This window comes from Panthera onca, chromosome D2 (assembly GCF_046562875.1).
Source record: "Panthera onca isolate mPanOnc1 chromosome D2, mPanOnc1 haplotype 2, whole genome shotgun sequence".
NCBI lineage: Eukaryota > Metazoa > Chordata > Mammalia > Carnivora > Felidae > Panthera > Panthera onca.
The window spans coordinates 58014213-58033026 of NC_138349.1; the positions used below are offsets into that span (position 1 = coordinate 58014213).

An 18814-nucleotide genomic window follows, 5' to 3' on the forward strand; every position below is an offset into this window, starting at 1 on the left:
GGGTCAAATAGAAAGTCAGCATTTTGGATAGATAAGAATGAAATAGAAAAGACTAACTTAAATTTAAGTTCACAATTCTTTAAAATTAATCTCTTCTACTATACCTTTATTCACAGCAGACACAAAATAAGCATAACTTCAAGTGAGTGATCTAAAAATCATAAAACACCAAGTTGGCATGTGTTTTAAAGGTCTGAAAAGCAAGTTTAAGTATTAACCAAGTTCCATAAAAACCTTTAAATAAAGTCTTAAGTCAACCAATACTTTTAGTACCTTAGGTTCATCAACTGTAATAATGAGAACTAAGGTTTATGTACCACTTTAGAGTTTACAAATTCTTTTTAACTTCTGGTGACCATTTAATCCTAACCACATGAGATATGTAGAGCAAGTGGAAATCACCTACCAAAAGGTGCGATGAAAGCTTTATTGTTGTTTCACCTTCAAGGCAAATTTTCAAAATTAACGATACCGACCATTTTATTCTTTCAAAAGAAAAGAAGTTTAACTCCTCTGGTTCCTCAAGCTGGAAGGGAGTTAATGAATGTTCCACTGTTAATTTAAACTTAAGTTAAACCTGTAACTTCCAAAAAAAGACACACAACTAGCCAAAATAAGGCAAAGTGGAAATCTTTGCAAAACCATGTTTCATGTCACTGCTCTGTCTCATCAAATCCTTTAATGTAAAATTTTATGTTCTAGTTTTGTGAGACAAATTCTAAAAATAAGCTAATGTATCACTGCACAAGACATATTTCAGGTAGATCCATACATTCTTATAGATAATACAACATTTTATCAAAGTAAAGTGTTCTGCACAAATCACTCTATGAAAGTCTTACAGGCGTCTCCCAGCCCCTGGGACGTTTACTTACCTCCGAAGGCACAATGACGGATGGTTTCTTTTTCAGTTCCTCACATTTCCTCTTCTTACAGATCTGATGGCTATTCTTTCTGTTCTTACAGTAAGTACATTCACCACAATTGGTCTTCTGCTGGCAGGGCCCACACACCCCACACCGCTTTCGTTTCTTCTTTTCCAAAGTAGGTAGCAAAGTTGTATAGGAGGAAGGGGAGGCCCTGGCAATTGAACCTGGCCTAGATACCACTGTGGTATTGATGTCAACCATGCTGGTCACGCTGATCTGGGAGCTCCCTCCTTCCAATTTGCTGGGACCAGCCTGGGAGAGTTGGGTAATGCCCTGTGAAGCATGGAAGAGTCCTCTCTCAGGGGCTAAGGTGAACGCCTGAGTGTTAGCTGGCAGAAAGCTTATATGAACCTGCTTCTGATTTTCTATATTGCTAATAGTCATCACAGGAGGTACCGAACTTATCTCAGAGTTTAATGATGGCTGAGGAGTGTGACCTGAGCCCAAAGGCAAAATCTGCATTGCTCCCTGGACCTCAAGCCCATATGAAACAGTGCGCTGGGGCTCAGGCCATTCTGGGAGAACACTATAGGTAGCAATTGGGTTTAGCGGAGCAGGAACAAAGATAGGTGGGTCTGAGGCAGTACCGCCACCCATCCCAAGGATTTGTTGGTCTAGGATAGCACCAAAGACCTCTCCTTGGACTGGAATAGCACCAGGAATCTCTGGTGGGGCTGGGGTCTCATCCAGAGCCTCTCTGTGTACTGGGTTAGCACCAGGGACTTCCCATTGATGTGGGACAGCACTAAAAGCCTGTCCTAGGACAGGGGTGGTATCAGGAATTGCCTGTTGATCTGGGGTAGCTTTGAGTACCTCTTGATTATCTGGTTTAGCACCAAGCGTTTCTTGTTCAGAGCTTGCCAAGAGGAATTTTATTAATGAGGTAGGATATATTGACCCACCAATGGACAAACAGTTTCTAAGGTCCAATTCAGGTATAACCTTATTAAAGCTGGAGGTGGGGTAGCAATCATGTTCACTTTTGATAGGATCCAGGTAAGAATCAGATAGCTTAAGAGATTCTACTCGTGAACCCAAATCTTCTAACTGAATGCTGGAGTTTCCTTCGTAAGTAACCTTGAGGGCTGCTCTTTGGAGCAAAGGAGCACACAGAGTGTCCTGAGCAAACATTCTAGGGGAATCACTTGTATCAGTCAATGTCTCTTTAGAGAATAGTCCTTCACCACCATGTGTCCCTTCCAGTGACCCAGAAGGGATCTCTACTGCAGGACCACTGTGAGCGGAGATATTTATTTTGGTATCCTCCACCTTTTGGGACCAAGACTGGGTTGTCTCTTGGCTCTCACCTTCAATTAAAGATGCATTTTGTACACCAATTAGATTCTCTGTATCAGGAGCAATTAGGGGAACTTGGGTTGGAATTGAATCATTTTCTGAGTGTTTCACTCCTTTGTCAGTAACTACATTACAATCACATTCATGTTGCTTTTCTAAATGCTTAGCAGGTGGAATTTTCTTAGGTTTGGCTATGATCACTGGAGGTTGGGAGAGTCGTCTGCTAAGAGAGGTACTTCGGAGAGCCATTGTAAACCCATTGCAAGTTAAGGATTCTGGGTTCTGAAAAAGAACCTCAGTCCTATCCAAATTCATTCGTGCCGCTCCAGCTCTTGTCAGAAGGCTTCTGACTGGCATAGGTGTTTTGGGTTCTATTTTTTTCTTAACATCTCTTTCTTGAATTAATTGCTTTACTCCTTTTCCAGGGCTCACAGTCTTGACTGATGCCACATTTTTATTGGCTAGCTTAGATGTCTTCTTCAGTTGGCTGTTTTTCTTTCTGTTTAGATCTTCCCTCCTGATTAGTCTGGAAGGCCTTGCATGGCGGGATCGAGACATAGCTACAGAGTAGGAATAAATGAAAGGGCACAAGGAACAGAGTCATTGGTCCTTTGGAAAGTCTCGCCTCTGAGGAGAATCTGAATGTAGCATGGTTGAGTTCAGCCCACAAAATTTTGGTCTGAAATAACAAAAAAAAACATTGGAAGTGAGTCTTTTTCCTATGTATTCTCCCATTCGAAATAAAATACTAACAATTATCAATCAAAATTGGGAATGAGAATGTTTACTGCAAAAGAAAAATATAATAAACACAAAAGATACTAACATATCCTTTAAACCCCAGATTCACAAATAAAGCTCCTTTAATTACTGTGACAACTGATTTAGCTGATGAAGTTCTATGAACAGGGTAAGCATGTGGGTTATTCTACATTAGAAACCACAGTTGTTGTAGGTACATGTAGTTTAAAGATCAAATCCCAATCTTTACAAATTTTGGATACTTAAAAAATTATCCGTTAATCTTTCCTCAGCATATCACCACACAAGATGAGGTATCATCTGGTAAAACCAGAGGAAGAAGTTTATATAATTCAAGAAACTCTACTTGGAGATCTAGTAATATTAATACCACATTCCAATTAATAATCTACAAATTTTAAGCTTTACACATGCACACAAAAATGGCATAAAATCTTAGGAGTTAGTATTGACAGATTAGGTTACAGATAAGACTCACGGGTCCAACAAATATCTGTTGAGTACCTACTATGTATAAGGAAGGCATTGTGGTGGGCACTGCCCACACCCAGAAATGAGGTCCCTCTTTTCTCTTTCACCCGACTTAATCCAAAGACTGCTGGTTCTAAATCCCTTCTACCAAGGATCCCAAAAGTCTCATGATGAATGCCTAGGCAAGGAAATTGGAAATAAAGAGAAAATGAGATAATTAGAACAGTAAAGCATACTAGGCAAGCAACTATTATTTGAAAGGTAAGCAAGAAAAAGGAGAAAATGAAAGGGGACTAAGAGCTACCACTGTCTTTTGGTCTCCTTTGATTGCTTACCCTAACCCAAAATAAGACCAAACTATGAGCAAGAATGAAGCTCACCATACAAGATGTATCAGTCTATTCCCTAAAGATCACAGAATCAAGAGTGGGACAGCTGGGTTGGTGAGGATTCTTTAACAGTTAACACGTTGTTGGATTTGTAAGAAAATATGTTGTAGGAGAATAGTTACCAAAAACTTGGTCTGCAACCAAGTGATCAACAGTCTGTGGCAAAATCAGGGGCAAAAAGGGCAGTATAAAGTTTTTCCATGAAGTTGAACTTATTCATTTTAGACAACTCTTCCTTATTCTGAAATGCCTCCCTGTTTTCTCTCATTAAAATGTCCTTTCTTTTAGAAAAGTGAAAGTCCTTTATTTTTTTGAAAAGGTAGGGATAGATTTATTTTATAATGTTATTACTTGGCCAAGTAAAAACTTGACAGCCCTCTATCATTCTCAAGTTGTGCATTTGTTTTTGTTGCACTGATCTGATCCAGGTAATCCTGGGACACACTGGTGGGTTTAGTGGCTAGAGAGATGTGCCCCATCAGAAAGCTGCGAGTTTGAATTCGTGATCACGGGCTAGTTCCTTCCACATCCTATTTAACTGAATCAAGGTTTCTACATCTGAACTGAGGTCATTTTGAGGTATCATGGGGCTCCTACAGGAAAAGCTTATGTGAGGTTGAGGAGGGAGCGGGGAAGGTAGGGGAAGGACTTTGGAAATAGGCAGACTTGGGTTCAGTTTCCAGCTCAGAAACATTACTAGCCACGTGATTCTGATAAATTCTTCAGTCTCTCTATACCTCCGTTTCCTCATGTGTAATAGAAGAGGAAGCATAATAGTACTGACCTCACTGGGTTACCATGAGAATAAAATGAGATGAGCTGTGTAAACACTTAGCATAGTGCTGGCATATACTTAGGTGTTTAATAATAAATGGGAACTTAAAAAAATAAAGGCTGCTTATAACTCCAAAAAACAAAAAAAGAGAGATAAGCTAAATGGTTATCATTATAGAATCAGTTTAACCCAGTCTGCCATACACTGCAAAACAAGATTTAGTTCTTTTGTTTCTGTTATCACCTAACACATAGTAAGCTACACACTGCAATAAAAGACCCCAGAGCACTCATTGAGTTAAAGTCAAAGCATTGTGCCTTTAGGATATTTTTCTCGGGGCGCCTGGGTGGCTCAGTTGGTTAAGCGTCCGACTTTGGCTCAGGTCATGATCTCATGGTTTGTGGGCCCGACCCCCATGTCGGGCTCTGTGCTGACAGCTCAGAGCCTGGAGCCTGCTTCAGATTCTGGGTCTCCCTCTCTCTCTGACCCTCCCCCATTCATGCTCTGTCTCTCTCTGTTTCAAAAATAAATAAACATTAAAAAAAAAAATTAAGATATTTTTCTCTCTGTGCCCCTCCTGCACTCTCTATCTCTCAAAATAAATAAGTAAACTTTAAAAAGAAATAATGATAGCCTTTTTGTTTCTTTTTTTTTTTTTTAAGATTTTATTTTTAAGAAATCTCTATACCCAGTGTGGGGCTCAGACTCACAACCTTGAGATCAAGAGTCAGAAGCTCCACCAACTGAGCCAGCCAGGCACCCCAAGACAGATTTTTGATTTTTTACTTAGTTTTTCCCCCAAGACAGACTTTTTAATTATTTTATTTTTTAATGTTTGTTTATTTATTTTTGAGAGACAGACATTGAGTGAGCATGAGCGGGAGAGAGAGAGAGAGAGAGAGAGAGAGAGGAAGACAGAGAGTCCAATGCAGTCTCAAAGCCATCAGTGCAGAGTCCATGAGGGGCTTGGGGCTTGAACTCACAAACTGAGAGATCATGACCTCAGCTAAGGATGGACGCTTGGCCAACTGAGCCACTCAGGCAAGTGCCCCGTCCCCACCTCAAGATAGACTTTTTAAATGGGCAGTGATAATATTAACTACAAGAAAAATAAGTTTGATAAATGTGTGCTAAATACAAACACTAGACTGGAGAATACTGGAGTTCTTGGTATCTAAGCTTACTGCTTTCCCCCTTAAAAAAAAAAAGGGTTTTGGCTTGCACTAATTTTTTGGCTGTGAAAAACTGTTAGATATTTTCTCCAAAGACCATTGCTTTTTGTACCAGTATTTTTAGAAAACAAAAGACATTCCAATTCTAATCTCCAGAAAGTCAGCAGTCTTTATAAGGATGTTTTTTCAGATAGCAAAAAGCAATCCTTTCCATTCTTTAGAAATTCAACAATATCAGTATAAGCTTGCTTTATCTCTTGTATCAAGATTGCATTTCTAAAAAATTATTAGGAGCATATAATCTAGGTATTGCAATAGGCCACGAAAATTAAAATTCACGTTATGTAGGCAAGTAATCTGGATATACCAGAAGGTGTCATGGGATCTGCCTTTGAAAGTAGTTTATAAATTGATCTCAGCCTCACATATTCTTTTATATTTTTAAATTAAAGTGCTTTAGAAATTCAGCCTTGTAATTAAGATAATGTTTACCATTCAAACCTTATCTCCTGAAAAAGAGCCTGCCAAGGAAATGGAAAAGGTATGAGCAACATGGATTGGGAAGATGTGGTCTCTTTAAATGGTAACAGCCTTTTTATGAGATCGTGAAAGAGGCCAATGACCCCTGAAAAACCCAACTGCAGGGGAGAAACCACTGGGTACCACCCAGCCAAAGAAATAGACAATCAGAAACAAAATAAGGGCTCCCACAAGATCCTAATTTTATCACCCAAGGCTCCAATGATGAAATGTGACCTTCTTTTGTGATAAACTAAGTTATCCCCAGGGCTGAACTCTGGGAGGAGAGGCAACAAGCTTTTTTTGAAATTTGTGTGTGTGGGGGGGGGGGGGGGGGGGGACAATGCAGTCCATTCTATTAAATAGGTTCCTATTTAAATATGAAGTTATCCCCACAGATCTCCTGAAAATTATTTTCCTTGTTAACCTGTACACATTATTAAATGCTCCATTTCCCCCTTTTTTGTTACTTTTATTTATTATAGAGTACTTAAGTCCTACAAAAAGGTATATTTACAACCAAAAACTAATTCCACTTACATTTTTCATTTCTGATGAAAATTGACGTTTCAATATTTCTCAAAATCAATTTATTCTACCCTAGAATATATTGAAGAGTTCTGAGTGCTACAGAGATAGATATAGGATAACACAATTAGAGCAGAAAATAAGAGAATAGTGTCTCTGTTATTAAATACAGATCATAGGTCCTAATTATTTGCAATTGATACTATTCTGTGGGTTCTTATTTTCCTGGAAGAGAAAACAAAATGAAACAAGCAAACAAAACTCCCAACAATTGTGAGATATAAAACATTAGTTAACAAATCTTTTCACCACAGGACACCACAAATAAAAATTCTTTTTACTAAAATATCCTTCTGATGTAGAGGACTAGAGCAGTAGGAGATTCAAGAGGCCAACACATAATTTGAAACATGAAAAGACATGATGCCAACCTAAAGTAGAGAGTATAAGGTTAAAGACAGAGGGAAGAAGTGGCAGGAGCAGGCAATAAATATTTGACTGTCTAAGGATTGACTAATTATTCACAAATAATTTAAACTTAACCTAACCAAACTGGTGAACAAATAGGATCAGGTATTTTCCTCAATATTATTTGAGCTTACTAAGTACTCAATCTTTCCCTACAGAGGGCCTTTTTTATAATTACTGAAGTAATTCCCTGGTCTAGAAAATAAAAAGTGACTTCATGAACTATGTCAGTTGTCTGTAAAGGACAATATTGACAACAGCACCATGTCAGAAAATCCTCTCCCACCTCCATCCCTCCTCCTTCTCCTGGATCTCCCAAAGTCCCTTGGGCAGGAAGTGGCTGAACTGATGTAACCATCCAGCCCGCATGTCAATTTAAAATTATATTGCAACCCTTCCCACTACCAGCAGTGGCCAAAAAAGTGGTGAGTATTTGCATTCATATGGCTGGAGGCAAAAGAAGCTCTGATTTCAGAGTCGCTCCATTCAGCTCCTTAGAATTTAAAGGCTACTGCACTTGACTGAGAAATACAAGACTTACAACATTTCTTTTAAAAGGCACCACCTGACTTAGTTTCCTCCAGCAACTAAGTTCTACATCTAAAGGAAGAGGAGGTGGGCGGGCGGCTTGCAGTTCCTAGATAGTCTTCTACCACAGGAAGTGTGAGAGCCCTCTGCACAAGGAAAGGCTGTTCAAGGAAACTCACTAGAATGCCAGCAGATTTAGTCAAAGGCTCCTTCCATATGTAAAACACCCCTGCTGCCCTGCAGAGAGCAAGAAAAAAAAAGGCCTAAGAGAGCCACAGAAAAGGGAAGGGAGAAGTTAAAATGGAGATGGAAGGATTCTTCCAAAAACAAGAAAAGTATAAAACACACTGGGAATAGTAAAAAGCATAAGAAGGAAGAAAATGTCTAAAGGGAAAGGGGGAGTGGGCAAAAAACTAAGGGGAAGACTTTTGTAGTAATAAAGCTAGAATGTAAAAAAGATATCTGGGATCAAAACGCTGAAGACTAAAGGTAAAAAGACCTAGGGGAGAGAAAAAAGAAATTTAATTGTGCAGGGAAAGAAAAATAGATTCAAAGAGAGAGTGGGGGAGGGGATGGACAAACCAGATAAAGAAGATTGGAGAGGGAAGAGAAACAAAGAGCAGAAACAGTGGTGATCCAAACCTCAGACCCATCAATTCTGGAAAACCAGAGCTGAGTGCCATAGTTAATTCTCATTATAATGGTAAGTGATCGTCGCAGAGTTGTAAATCTGAGCTACTAATCTGTGCAAAGAGAAAGGGACGGGGTGTGCTAATAACTCCAGAATATCTTGATTCTGAAGTTTAACCGAAATCATAACCTGGCTTTAAACACTGTCAGAGGCTGACAACCAACCTATTTAAGATCCCTTACTTGGGGAGGGAAGTGTAACTCAAAACTGGTAAAATCAGGAAACACGCCCAAAATCACAGTGCCGAAGTCTTTCAGTCCTTGGAAATAATACGGACTAATCTCCAAGCATCTCCTTATCTATGCACCTATCTGGTGCACCACCCTTGTTTAATTGTAGTCATACATTCCTGATTTGCTCTAAATAATTCTTGCCCTAACTGGTTAACAAGCCCCAAATACATGTATAGATGCATATATATTTGGCATCTTGGGCCTTAAGAAACCATCGTCTTTATTTTACTTCATATCGTCGGAGGGGGAGGAGAAGGGAAGGTGAGCACATTTCGTTCAGGGCAGACCTGAGGCTGCTACCCTACAGCGCCGCCCTTCAACTCATCCCGGTGCGGTGCGCAGCGCACCCGGCGGACACTAGACCGTGCACCTTATCTTTAACTCGCTTAAGTCTCGAAGCACTTAACCTTTATCTCTTCATAAGCTATTACCATTACGTATTGTGCAGCTCATTTGGTGCCCGAGAGTGGAACCGGGGAGAAGTGGCACAGGGGTGACCTATGCAAAATGGTTAATTTGGGAAAATGACGAGTTGGTGGCGGGGGAAAGACTCCTAATCCAAGCAATTTTTGTTCTTGGTGATATATTCATTTTTATTGGGTCAGAAATGCGCAATTTGGGTTCTCCATTCACGTGGAAGGCTACTGGGGCGGGTCGGTAACCTCCTGACCACTTTTAGTGGAACTATACGGACTGCAAGTAGCCCTTCCAGAAGCCCTATCAGTTGAGGGTGTGGGTGAGAAGCAGGGCCGGGAAGGGAAGAAGAGAGGAGAGGGTGAGAGGGAGAGAGATCCAGCCCCGTCCCTTCACGACACGTGAAGTGCCTGCGGCCCTGGCCGGGACTCGGCCCCTCCCGGACGGCACCGCTGGTCGGAGGCACCCAGCTCTGCGCACCTCCCACCCCGGAGGCCAGCTCCCCGGACGCTGCGGGTGGGACTGACCAGACCGCAACGCCAGCGCGCTCCGCAACCCGGTGGCGCCCAAAAGAGGTTTTCAAAAGCCATTTTGACAGAACACTAATTCTACTCCCTATTCCCTACTTCCCGGATCGCTGTAACTCCAGGTCACCTCGGGTCAGACTCTAAAGTTTCATCTATGAAGTCCCTTCCCCGAAATGCTCAGGGAGGGAAGTGCCAACAGTTTCCCAAAGAAATCTGTCCCCTACACAAGCATGGGGGAGGGAGAAACCCTGTTTGGGGGTGCGCTTGATTGTGCGCCAGGACGGGCTCCTCACCCGCAACTTGCCCTAACTCTGCCTTCTCACCTTAAGGAGCCAGACCTGCGACTCTCCTACGAGGCGCATCAGTCTCCGGCCTTTCAGGGATCCCCGCAGGCACACTTGCCCTCCCCCAAGCCCGGTTTGCGGCGGCGCCCGGGGTCCGAGCCCGCGGCGCCCCCGCCCCGCTCCCCTCGTCCAGCGCCGCAGCTGGGCCTCCGGGGCCGGCGGCCGCGTCCTCCGGCCGGGAGCATTGTTTACCACCCGCAACAAAAGCGCCCCAAGCGGCTCGGGGCAGGGGGTCGCCGCGGGGAGTGGGCCCACCCTAGCGGACCCGGAGGACCCGCGGACGCCGAGCTCCGGCCCCCACCCAGCCCTAGCCGAGTACCGCCCCTCGCACCCCCTTCCGGCCTCGGTGTGAGGGTCCCTGCAACCCTGCCCTCTGCCCCAGCCCCAACTCACCACTGGCCGGCGCCGGCTCCGAGGGCAGCGCGCGTGCCCCAGGCTCCAAGCCCGCACCAGCCCTCGGGTAAACTTTCCAACTCGCGCTGGTCCCCACAACTTCAGAGCCCAGAGTCTCGGCGGGCACGAGGGGCGCGAGCGGGCCCCGGGCGGACACCTACCGGCTGCCTGGCAGGGTCAGGGCCCGAGACCCTGGGGTGGGCGGCAGCTTCCCAAAGGTCCACAGAGGAGAAGCAGGTAGAGTTGCATGACTGGGGCGGGGCAGGGGGTTGTCCCAGGGGGCAGACCCGGGAGCCGAGGGGCCGGCGGCTGCGCGCACAAAGCAGTGCGGGAGCGGATTGCGCTGCCACTCCCCGCCAGGTCAGCCCCCCGGAGCAGTAGTGTCTCCCCAGGACAGACCTCTGGGAGTGAAGCAGGGGCTCTGCCTTTGCTGGACCCTGCACCGCTGAGCGAGAGTCAAAACGCGAGCTGGATTTCCCCAAACTGGAGCTGGACTCCCCTCTCGACCCTTACCCCTCCCCTTAGCCCTCCTCTCTCATAACACCTTTGTGTGGTGTGTGTGTGTGTGTGTGTGTGTGTGTGTGTGTGTGTGTGTGAGATGTCAAAGGAGAGTATTGGATAGGGAGAGAGGTGTTAAGGTTTTCTTGTCATTATCTTTTTTCGGAGGAGTTCTTGGGCTGAGAGAAAAATTTTAGGGTTTCTAAATTGAATGTTTATAGATAGATCAAGGGAGTGCCAGATCAGAGATGACACAATTGAGCAATATCTGGGTTGCAGACAATGGTAAACTGCCCTCAACACTAAAGAGAGGCCAGAGGACGGTTGTGTTTCCTTGACTCAACACTTGATGCCTGCAGATGTCATAACATTTTTTGTTAGCTATCTGGCCTTGTATGTTGAGGGTGGTCATATTCACTTTATGGATGAAAAATTGAAAACATCGGAAGAAGTAAGTTTTTAGCATTAAAAGGAATAACCAAGTGGCATTATGCCAAAATTAAGACTCAATGGGGCATTGGAATTTCTCCCTAAATGTTTGATGGCTGTTGCTTCTTCCAGCAGTCAGTCATTACACAGACAAGGAAATCCAGAGCTTTCATGGGCTCACCGTGGTAAGGAAAATGCTGTTCATGGAACTATCTTTCCCCCCAGGTCAAACTTCAACCGAAGAGAAAGATTCATTCTGTCACTGCCTTCAACACCATTCTACCCCCATTCTGCACATAATTTGTATTCTTGTTATACTTGCTTTAATAAGCATAACCAGATTGTTCTTTTGAGATAGATTCCTAAACTTTCAACCTTTCTCACTGATTGATTCATTCAAATTTATTCTTCAGCCAGGATATAGGTATACAGAGATGAATAAAAATTGCCTCTTGCCCAGGAAGAACACACATTCTGGGTTGGCAAGCGGAGCAAATGAACACTACAGGGTTTTCAGTGCTACAGTCAGATAAATACGTTAGTTGGAGGAAATTTAAAATGTGGCTTTTAAAATAAATCTTATCTTAGGAGCGCCTGGGTGGCTCAGTTGGTTAAGCGGCCGACTTCGGCTCAGGTCATGATCTCGCGGTCCGTGAGTTCGAGCCCCGCGTCGAGCTCTGTGCTGACAGCTCAGAGCCTGGAGCCTGTTTTAGATTCTGTGTCTCCCTCTCTCTCTGACCCTCCCCTGTTCATGCTCTCTCTCTCTCTGTCTCAAAAATAAATAAACGTTAAAAATTTTTTTTAAAAAAATAAAATAAATCTTATCTTCAAAAACGGACTCTTTTCAATGTTTAAAAAAAACCTAATTATTAATACCTTGTCAAAAACAATCTCCTAGGACTTAGATGAAAAGAATGTTGGGAGAGTTTGACTCATAACTTAATCTCTGTAAAGAACAAAGAAGAAAGAACATTTGAAAAAGAAGAACAAAGGGGAAAAGATTATCATGAAATAGCAATATCCTGGCATTTGTCAGTTAACTGAAATGACTATCTTTAAAAAGTATTGAGGCGCCCCTGGGTGGCTCAGTCCTATAAGCAGCCAACTTTGTCTCAGGTCATGATCTAGCCATTCATGAGTTCAAGCTCTGCTTAGGGCTCTGTGGTGACAGTTCAGAGCCTGGAGCCTGCTTTGTATTCTGTGTCTCCCTTTCTCTCTGCCTCTACCCTGCTCGCACTCTGTCTCTATCTCTTAAAAATTTTTCAAAATAATAAAAATAAAAACTATTGAAATGGGGACCTGGGTGCCTCAGTCTGTTAAACGTCTGACTCTTGATTTTGGCTCATCTCACAGACATGATCTCATGGTTCTGATCTCAGAGTCATGATCTCAAGGTTTGTGAGTTCAAGCTCTGCATAGGGCTCTACACTGACAGTGTGGCCCCTGCTTGGGATTTTCTCTCTCTCCCTCTCCTTCTGCCCCTCCCCCATGAGCTTGCTCTCTCTCTCTCTCTCTCTCTCGCTCTCTCTCAAAATAAATAAACATTAAAAAAATTTTAAGTATTGAAATGGGAAAATCACACAAAGATGTAGAAAAATATCTATGGTAACACTCATTCTCTTCATTCCGTAAATGTTAGTTGAACCTATACTATGTGCCAGGCACAGTTCTAAATCTAGGGAAGCAGCAGTGAGCAAAATGAAACCTCTGTCCTTGTGAAGCTTGCATTCCATCATGGAGTGGGGTTGGGGCCGAAAATGAAGAAGTCAAATAAGCAAAATATATATAGTGCATCAGATGGTCATAGAGGGAGTGGGACAAAAACAGGCAAGGGGACAGGAAGTGATGAGGAAAGCTGCAATTTAAAAAAAAAATTTTAACGTTTATTTATTTTTGAGACAGAGAGAGACAGAGCATGAACAGGGGAGGGTCAGAGAGAGAGAGACACAGAATCTGAAACAGGCTCCAGGCTCTAAACTGTCAGCACAGAGCCTGCCGTGGGGCTCGAACTCACGGACCACGAGATCGTGACCTGAGCCAAAGTCAGCCGCTTAACCGACTGAGCCACCCAGGCGCCCCAAAGCTGCAATTTTAAATACAGCAGTAAGCTCATAGAGTAGGTCCAAAAAAGATAAGGGAGGGAGCTGGGGGGGGGGATTTTATGTGTAGGAAAGAACAAGTGCAAAGGTCCTGAAGGTGGGATTGTTTTTGTGGAAATACAATAGTTTTCACTGTGTTTCACAACAGGAAGACATTGGAAACTCTATGTGCCTGTCAGAAAAAAAGTATAGATCACTCCCATTGGCCAAGTCTGGGATAATTTTGAATTTGGAAAAGAGATTTCCTCTGGAAAAACAAATTTGGGAGACATCAGCATGTAGATGATATTTACAGCCACTCTGGTATCTGAGTCTTAACATCTCACTGAACAACATTAGTCAATCTGATCCTATCCAAAAGGTGTCTGGGGGCACCTGGGTGGCTCAGTCAGTTAAGCGTCTGACTCTTGGTTTAGGCTCAGGCCATGATCTCACGGTTTCATGAGTTCAAGCTCCGAGTCAGGCTCTGTGCAGACAGCGCAGATCCTGCTTGGAATTCTCTCTCCCTCCCTCTTTCTCTGCCTCTCCCTTGCTCACGCTGTCTCTGTCTCTCTCAAAAATTAAATAAACTTAAAAATATATATATTAAAAAAAAGAAAGAAAAGGGGTCTGATTTGATATTTTCATAGAAACTGAAAGGTTGAACAATACATGAGGAACTAGACAGTAATATGAAATGTCTACTCAAGGAGAAGAAAAGGAAGTGAAATTCTTTCCAGAACTCATTATCAAGGAATAAATGTTTAAGCAGTTTCCCACTTTCCTTACAGCTACCTCACCTTATTCTTCCTTAATAACAAAGCAAGAATTCCTGTCTTATTCCAATCATCTCTCTAGAAAAGAGATTTATTTACACATATGTGGGTCCTGGAACTGTGTTGATTTAACTTCCTAAAGATATAACTAATTTCGTCTTAGCTGCCCTGCTTACTAATTTACCTTAGGCAGTGCCCTAGGGAAAAAAATATATATATACTCTCCTCAAACACATATGCATATACACAGGTACACATGCATCCCACACACAGTTTCTACCCTAAAGAAAATAATCTTGGGGCTCCTGGGTGGCTCAGTCGGTTAAGCCTCCGACTTCAACTCAGGTCACGATCTCGCGGAACGTGAGTTCCAGCCCCGCGTCGGGCTCTGGGCTGATGGCTCAGAGCCTGGAACCTGCTTCGGATTCTGTGTCTCCCTCTCTCTCTGCCCCTCCCCCGTTCATGCTCTGTCTCTCTCTGTCTCAAAAATAAATAAACGTTTAAAAAATTTAAAAAAAATAATCTTGATTCTCAAAAGTTTTTTAATTTGGCAATACTGGAAAAAGACAATCTCTTCAACAAATGGTGTTGGGAAAACTGGACAACGACATGTAAAAGAGTGAAACTGGACCACTTTCTTTTTTTTTTTTAATATGTTTATTTACTTTTGAGAGACAGTACAGTACAATATTGAATAGAAACGGTGAGAGGGAACATCCTTCTGTTGTTCCTGACCTTGGGAGAAAATGTTCAATGTTTCTACCACTGAATATGATAGATACTTCATATCAGATTAAGAAATCTTCCTTTTATGCTTATTTGCTGAGAATTTTTTGAAAGCTTGAATGAATGGGGCACCTAGGTGGCTCAGTCGGTTAAGCATCTGACTTTGGCTCGTCATGATCTCATGGTTCATGAGTTCGAGCCCTGCGTCAGGCTCTGTGCTGGCAGCTCAGAGCCTGGAGCCTGTGTCAGATTCTGTGTCTCCCTCTCTCTCTGTCCCTCCCCTACTCGTGATCTCTCTCTCTCTCAAAAATAAATAAACATTAAAGCGTGAATGAATGTTGCATTTTGTAAAATGCTTTTTCTCCATTTTTTGAAATAGAATCTATGGATTTTCTCCTTTATTTTGTTAATAATCACCCTGATTTTAGAATGTTAAACCAAACTTGTATTCCTAGAATACATCCTAACTGGTAATGATGTTTTTTTAAATTATTTTTTTAATGTTAATCATTTTTTGAGAGACAGAGAGAGAGAGAGAGAGAACAAGAATGAGTGGGGGTGGGGCAGAGAGAGACAGAAACACAGAATCCGAAGTAGGCTCCAAGATCTGAGCTGTCAGCACAGTGCACCTGATGCAGGGCTCACACTTATGAGCTGTGAGATCATGACGTGAGCTGAAGTCAGACACTTAACCAATTGAACCACCCAGGCACCCCCTGATGTTTTATTTTTATATATTGCTGGATTCTACTTGGTTATATTTTATTTAGAATTTTGAGTCTGTTCATAAAAGCTATTGGTCTATACTTTTCCTTTCTTGTAATGTCCTTATTAGTTTTGGTGTCAAGGTTATGTTGACTTTCTAAAATGAGTTGAGAAGTAATCCCTCCTTTCTTATTTTCTGGAAGAGTTTGTGTAAGATTGATATTATTTATTACTTAAATGTTTGGAAGAAATCATCAGTGCAACTTCCAGTGGATACTTTAATGTCAACCTAAATCTCCTCTTAGGGTTAATGCACCCATTCTCCAGCTGCTTAAGTATCTGACTGACAGCTCATAGCTGTGTCCCTCTCTGGGAAGTGCCTCAGGGAACTGTCCTACCCAAGATAAGCCCCCACCTGGGGGCTAAGCTGGGAGCACTAAGGCCTCTCCCCTTTCCTCAAATTGGTTCAATTTTCAATGGTCCTAGTAGATCTAAAGTATGGCTGAGGCCTCAGTTGCAACTGCATTATGAGTCAGTTTTTCCTTCTGCCTAATCCTGCCCTCCTCAGTTCCTTTCAGGTACATCTCTCAAGCACACTCTTTCTGTACCCAATTTCCTAGCTACTGCTCTGACATGACCAAGAATTGTCCAAGACCTGAGGAGAGTTTTCACACAGAATTCTTAGGTTCCTTTTTTTTTTTTTTTTTAATTTTTTTTTTTTTTAACATTTATTTATTTTTGTGACAGAGAGAGACAGAGCATGAGCGGGGGAGGGTCAGAGAGGGAGACACAGAATCTGAAACAGGCTCCAGGCTCTGAGCTGTCAGCACAGAGCCCGATGTGGGGCTCGAACTCACAGACCGTGAGATCATGACCTGAGCCGAAGTCGGACGCTCAACCGACTGAGCCACCCAGACGCCCCTGGACCACTTTCTTATACCATACATGAAAATTGGGGTGCCTGGGTGGCTCAGTTGTCTAAATGTCTAACTTCAGCTCAGGTCACGATATCCTGGTTTGTGAGTTTGAGCCCCGCATGGGGCTCTGTGCTGACAGCTCAGAGCCTGGAGCCTGCTTCAGATTCTGTGTCTCCCTCTCTGCCCCTCCCCTGCTCACGCTCTGTGTCTCTCTGTCTCTCAATAATAAATAAACTTTAAAAAAATTATTAAAAAAAATTAAAAAAGAAAAAAGAAAAGAAACTCAAAATGAATTAAGGATTTAAATGTGAGTCTTGAAACCATAGCAACCCTAGAAGAGACCAAAGGTAGTAATTTCTCTGACATTGGCTATAGCAACATTTTTTAAGATATGACTCCTGAGGCAAGAAAAGAAAAGGAATAATAAACTATTGGGACTACATCAAAATAAAAAGCTTCTGTACAGCAAAAAAACAAAAAACAAAACAATCAACAGAATTAAAAGACAAGCTACTAAGTGAAAGAAGATATTTGCAAACGACATATCCAATAAAGGGGTATGTATCCAATATATGTAAAGAACTGATACAACTCAACACCAAAAAAACAAATAATCCACCTAATAAATGGGCAAAGTTCATGAATAGACATTTCACCAAAAAAGATACACAGCCAACAGACACATAAAAAGATGCTGGTTCATTTGGTAGAGCACACAACTTTTTTTTGTTTTGTTTTAATGTTTTTGAAAACATCTTTTTTTACATTTAAAATTTTTTTAATTTTATTTATTTTTGGGGGAGGGAAGGGGCAGAGAGACGAGAGAGAGAATCCTAAGCTGTCTCCACGCTGTCAGTGCAGAGCCTAATGTGGAGCTTAATCTCGCTAACCGAACCATGAGATCATGACCTGAGCTGAAATCAAGAGTGGGACACTTAACTCACTGAGCCACCCAGGTGCCCAGAGCATGTGACCCCTGATCTCAGGGTCTTGAGCCAAGCCCATGTTAAATGTGGAGCCTACTTAAAAAAAAAAAAAAGAAAAAGATGTTCAACAGCACATCATCTGGGAAATGCAAATCAAAAGCACAATGATATATCATCTCACATCTGTCAGAATGGCTAAAATCAAAACACACAAGAAACAACAAGGGTTGGCAAGAATGTAGAGAAAAAGGAAGCCTCTTGTGCTGTTGGTGGGAATGTAAACTGGTGCAGCTACTGTGGACAACAGTATGGAGGTTCTTCAAAAAATTAAAAAAAGAATTATCATATGATCCAGTAATTCCACCACTGGATATTTACCCAAAGAATATGAAACATGAATTTGAAAAGATACATGCATCCCTATGGTTATTACAGCATTCTTACAATAGGCAAATTATGGAAACAGTCTAAGTGTCCACTGATAGATGAATGGATAAAGAAGAGGTCTCTCTCTCTCTCTCTCTGTCTCACACACACACACACACACATACACGCATATACACAGGGAATATTACTCAGCCATAAAAAAGAACAAAATCTTGCCACTTGCAGCAACACAGATGGATCTAGAGAGTATAATACCAAGAGAAAGAAGTCAGTCAGAGAAATAGAAATACCATATGACTTCATTCTTATGTGGAATTTAAGAAACAAAACAAATGAGCAAAGGGGAAAAAGAGGGACAGAGAGAGAAACCAAGAAACAGACTCTGAACTATAGAGAACAAACTGATGATTACCAGAGGGGAAGTGGGTGGGGGATGGGTAAAAGAGGTGAAGGGGATTAAGTGTATACTTATAGCACTGAATAATGTATAAAATTGTTGAATCACTTTATTGTACATCTGAAACTAATATAACACTGTATGTTAACGATACTGGAATTAAAATAAAACAAAAAATAATAAAATAAAAAATTGGCAACACTGTCCTAGTATTGGTGAGGAATCCTGGTAGTATAAATGGCTAAGAAGACAAAGTATTTTCTATATGGAGCTCAGGGATGGATGGATGGATAGATAGATAGATAAATAGATAGATAGATAGATAGATAGATAGATAGATAGATAGATAGATGTAATGTAGGTAGGGGAGAGCTAATTGTCCCTTGGTGATCTAGCACAGCACATTTGCATGATCCTGGGAGATTGGAGGGGAGGCTGGGCAAGATAAATCTGCAGTAGTAGCTTAGCACTGAAAAAGAACTATGCTGTCAATTCTGCCAGGAGTTCAAGAGAGCAAGAAAAACTTAGAGCAAAAA

The 18814-nt window shown here is 42.1% G+C and overlaps 1 protein-coding gene across 3 annotated transcripts in view; it reads right to left on the reverse strand.

The window, feature by feature from the left end:
• Positions 1-2884, reverse strand: part of TET1 (tet methylcytosine dioxygenase 1) — a 125789-nt gene extending 122905 nt beyond the window's left edge. For all 3 annotated transcript variants that reach the window (XM_060642579.3, XM_060642578.3, XM_060642576.3), the window contains exon 1: positions 876-2884. In XM_060642579.3, coding sequence (XP_060498562.2) covers positions 876-2783 — 1908 coding nt within the window. In that variant the 5' untranslated portion in view covers positions 2784-2884. The remainder of the gene's footprint in view (positions 1-875) is intronic.
• Between the last annotated feature and the right edge of the window lie 15930 nt (positions 2885-18814).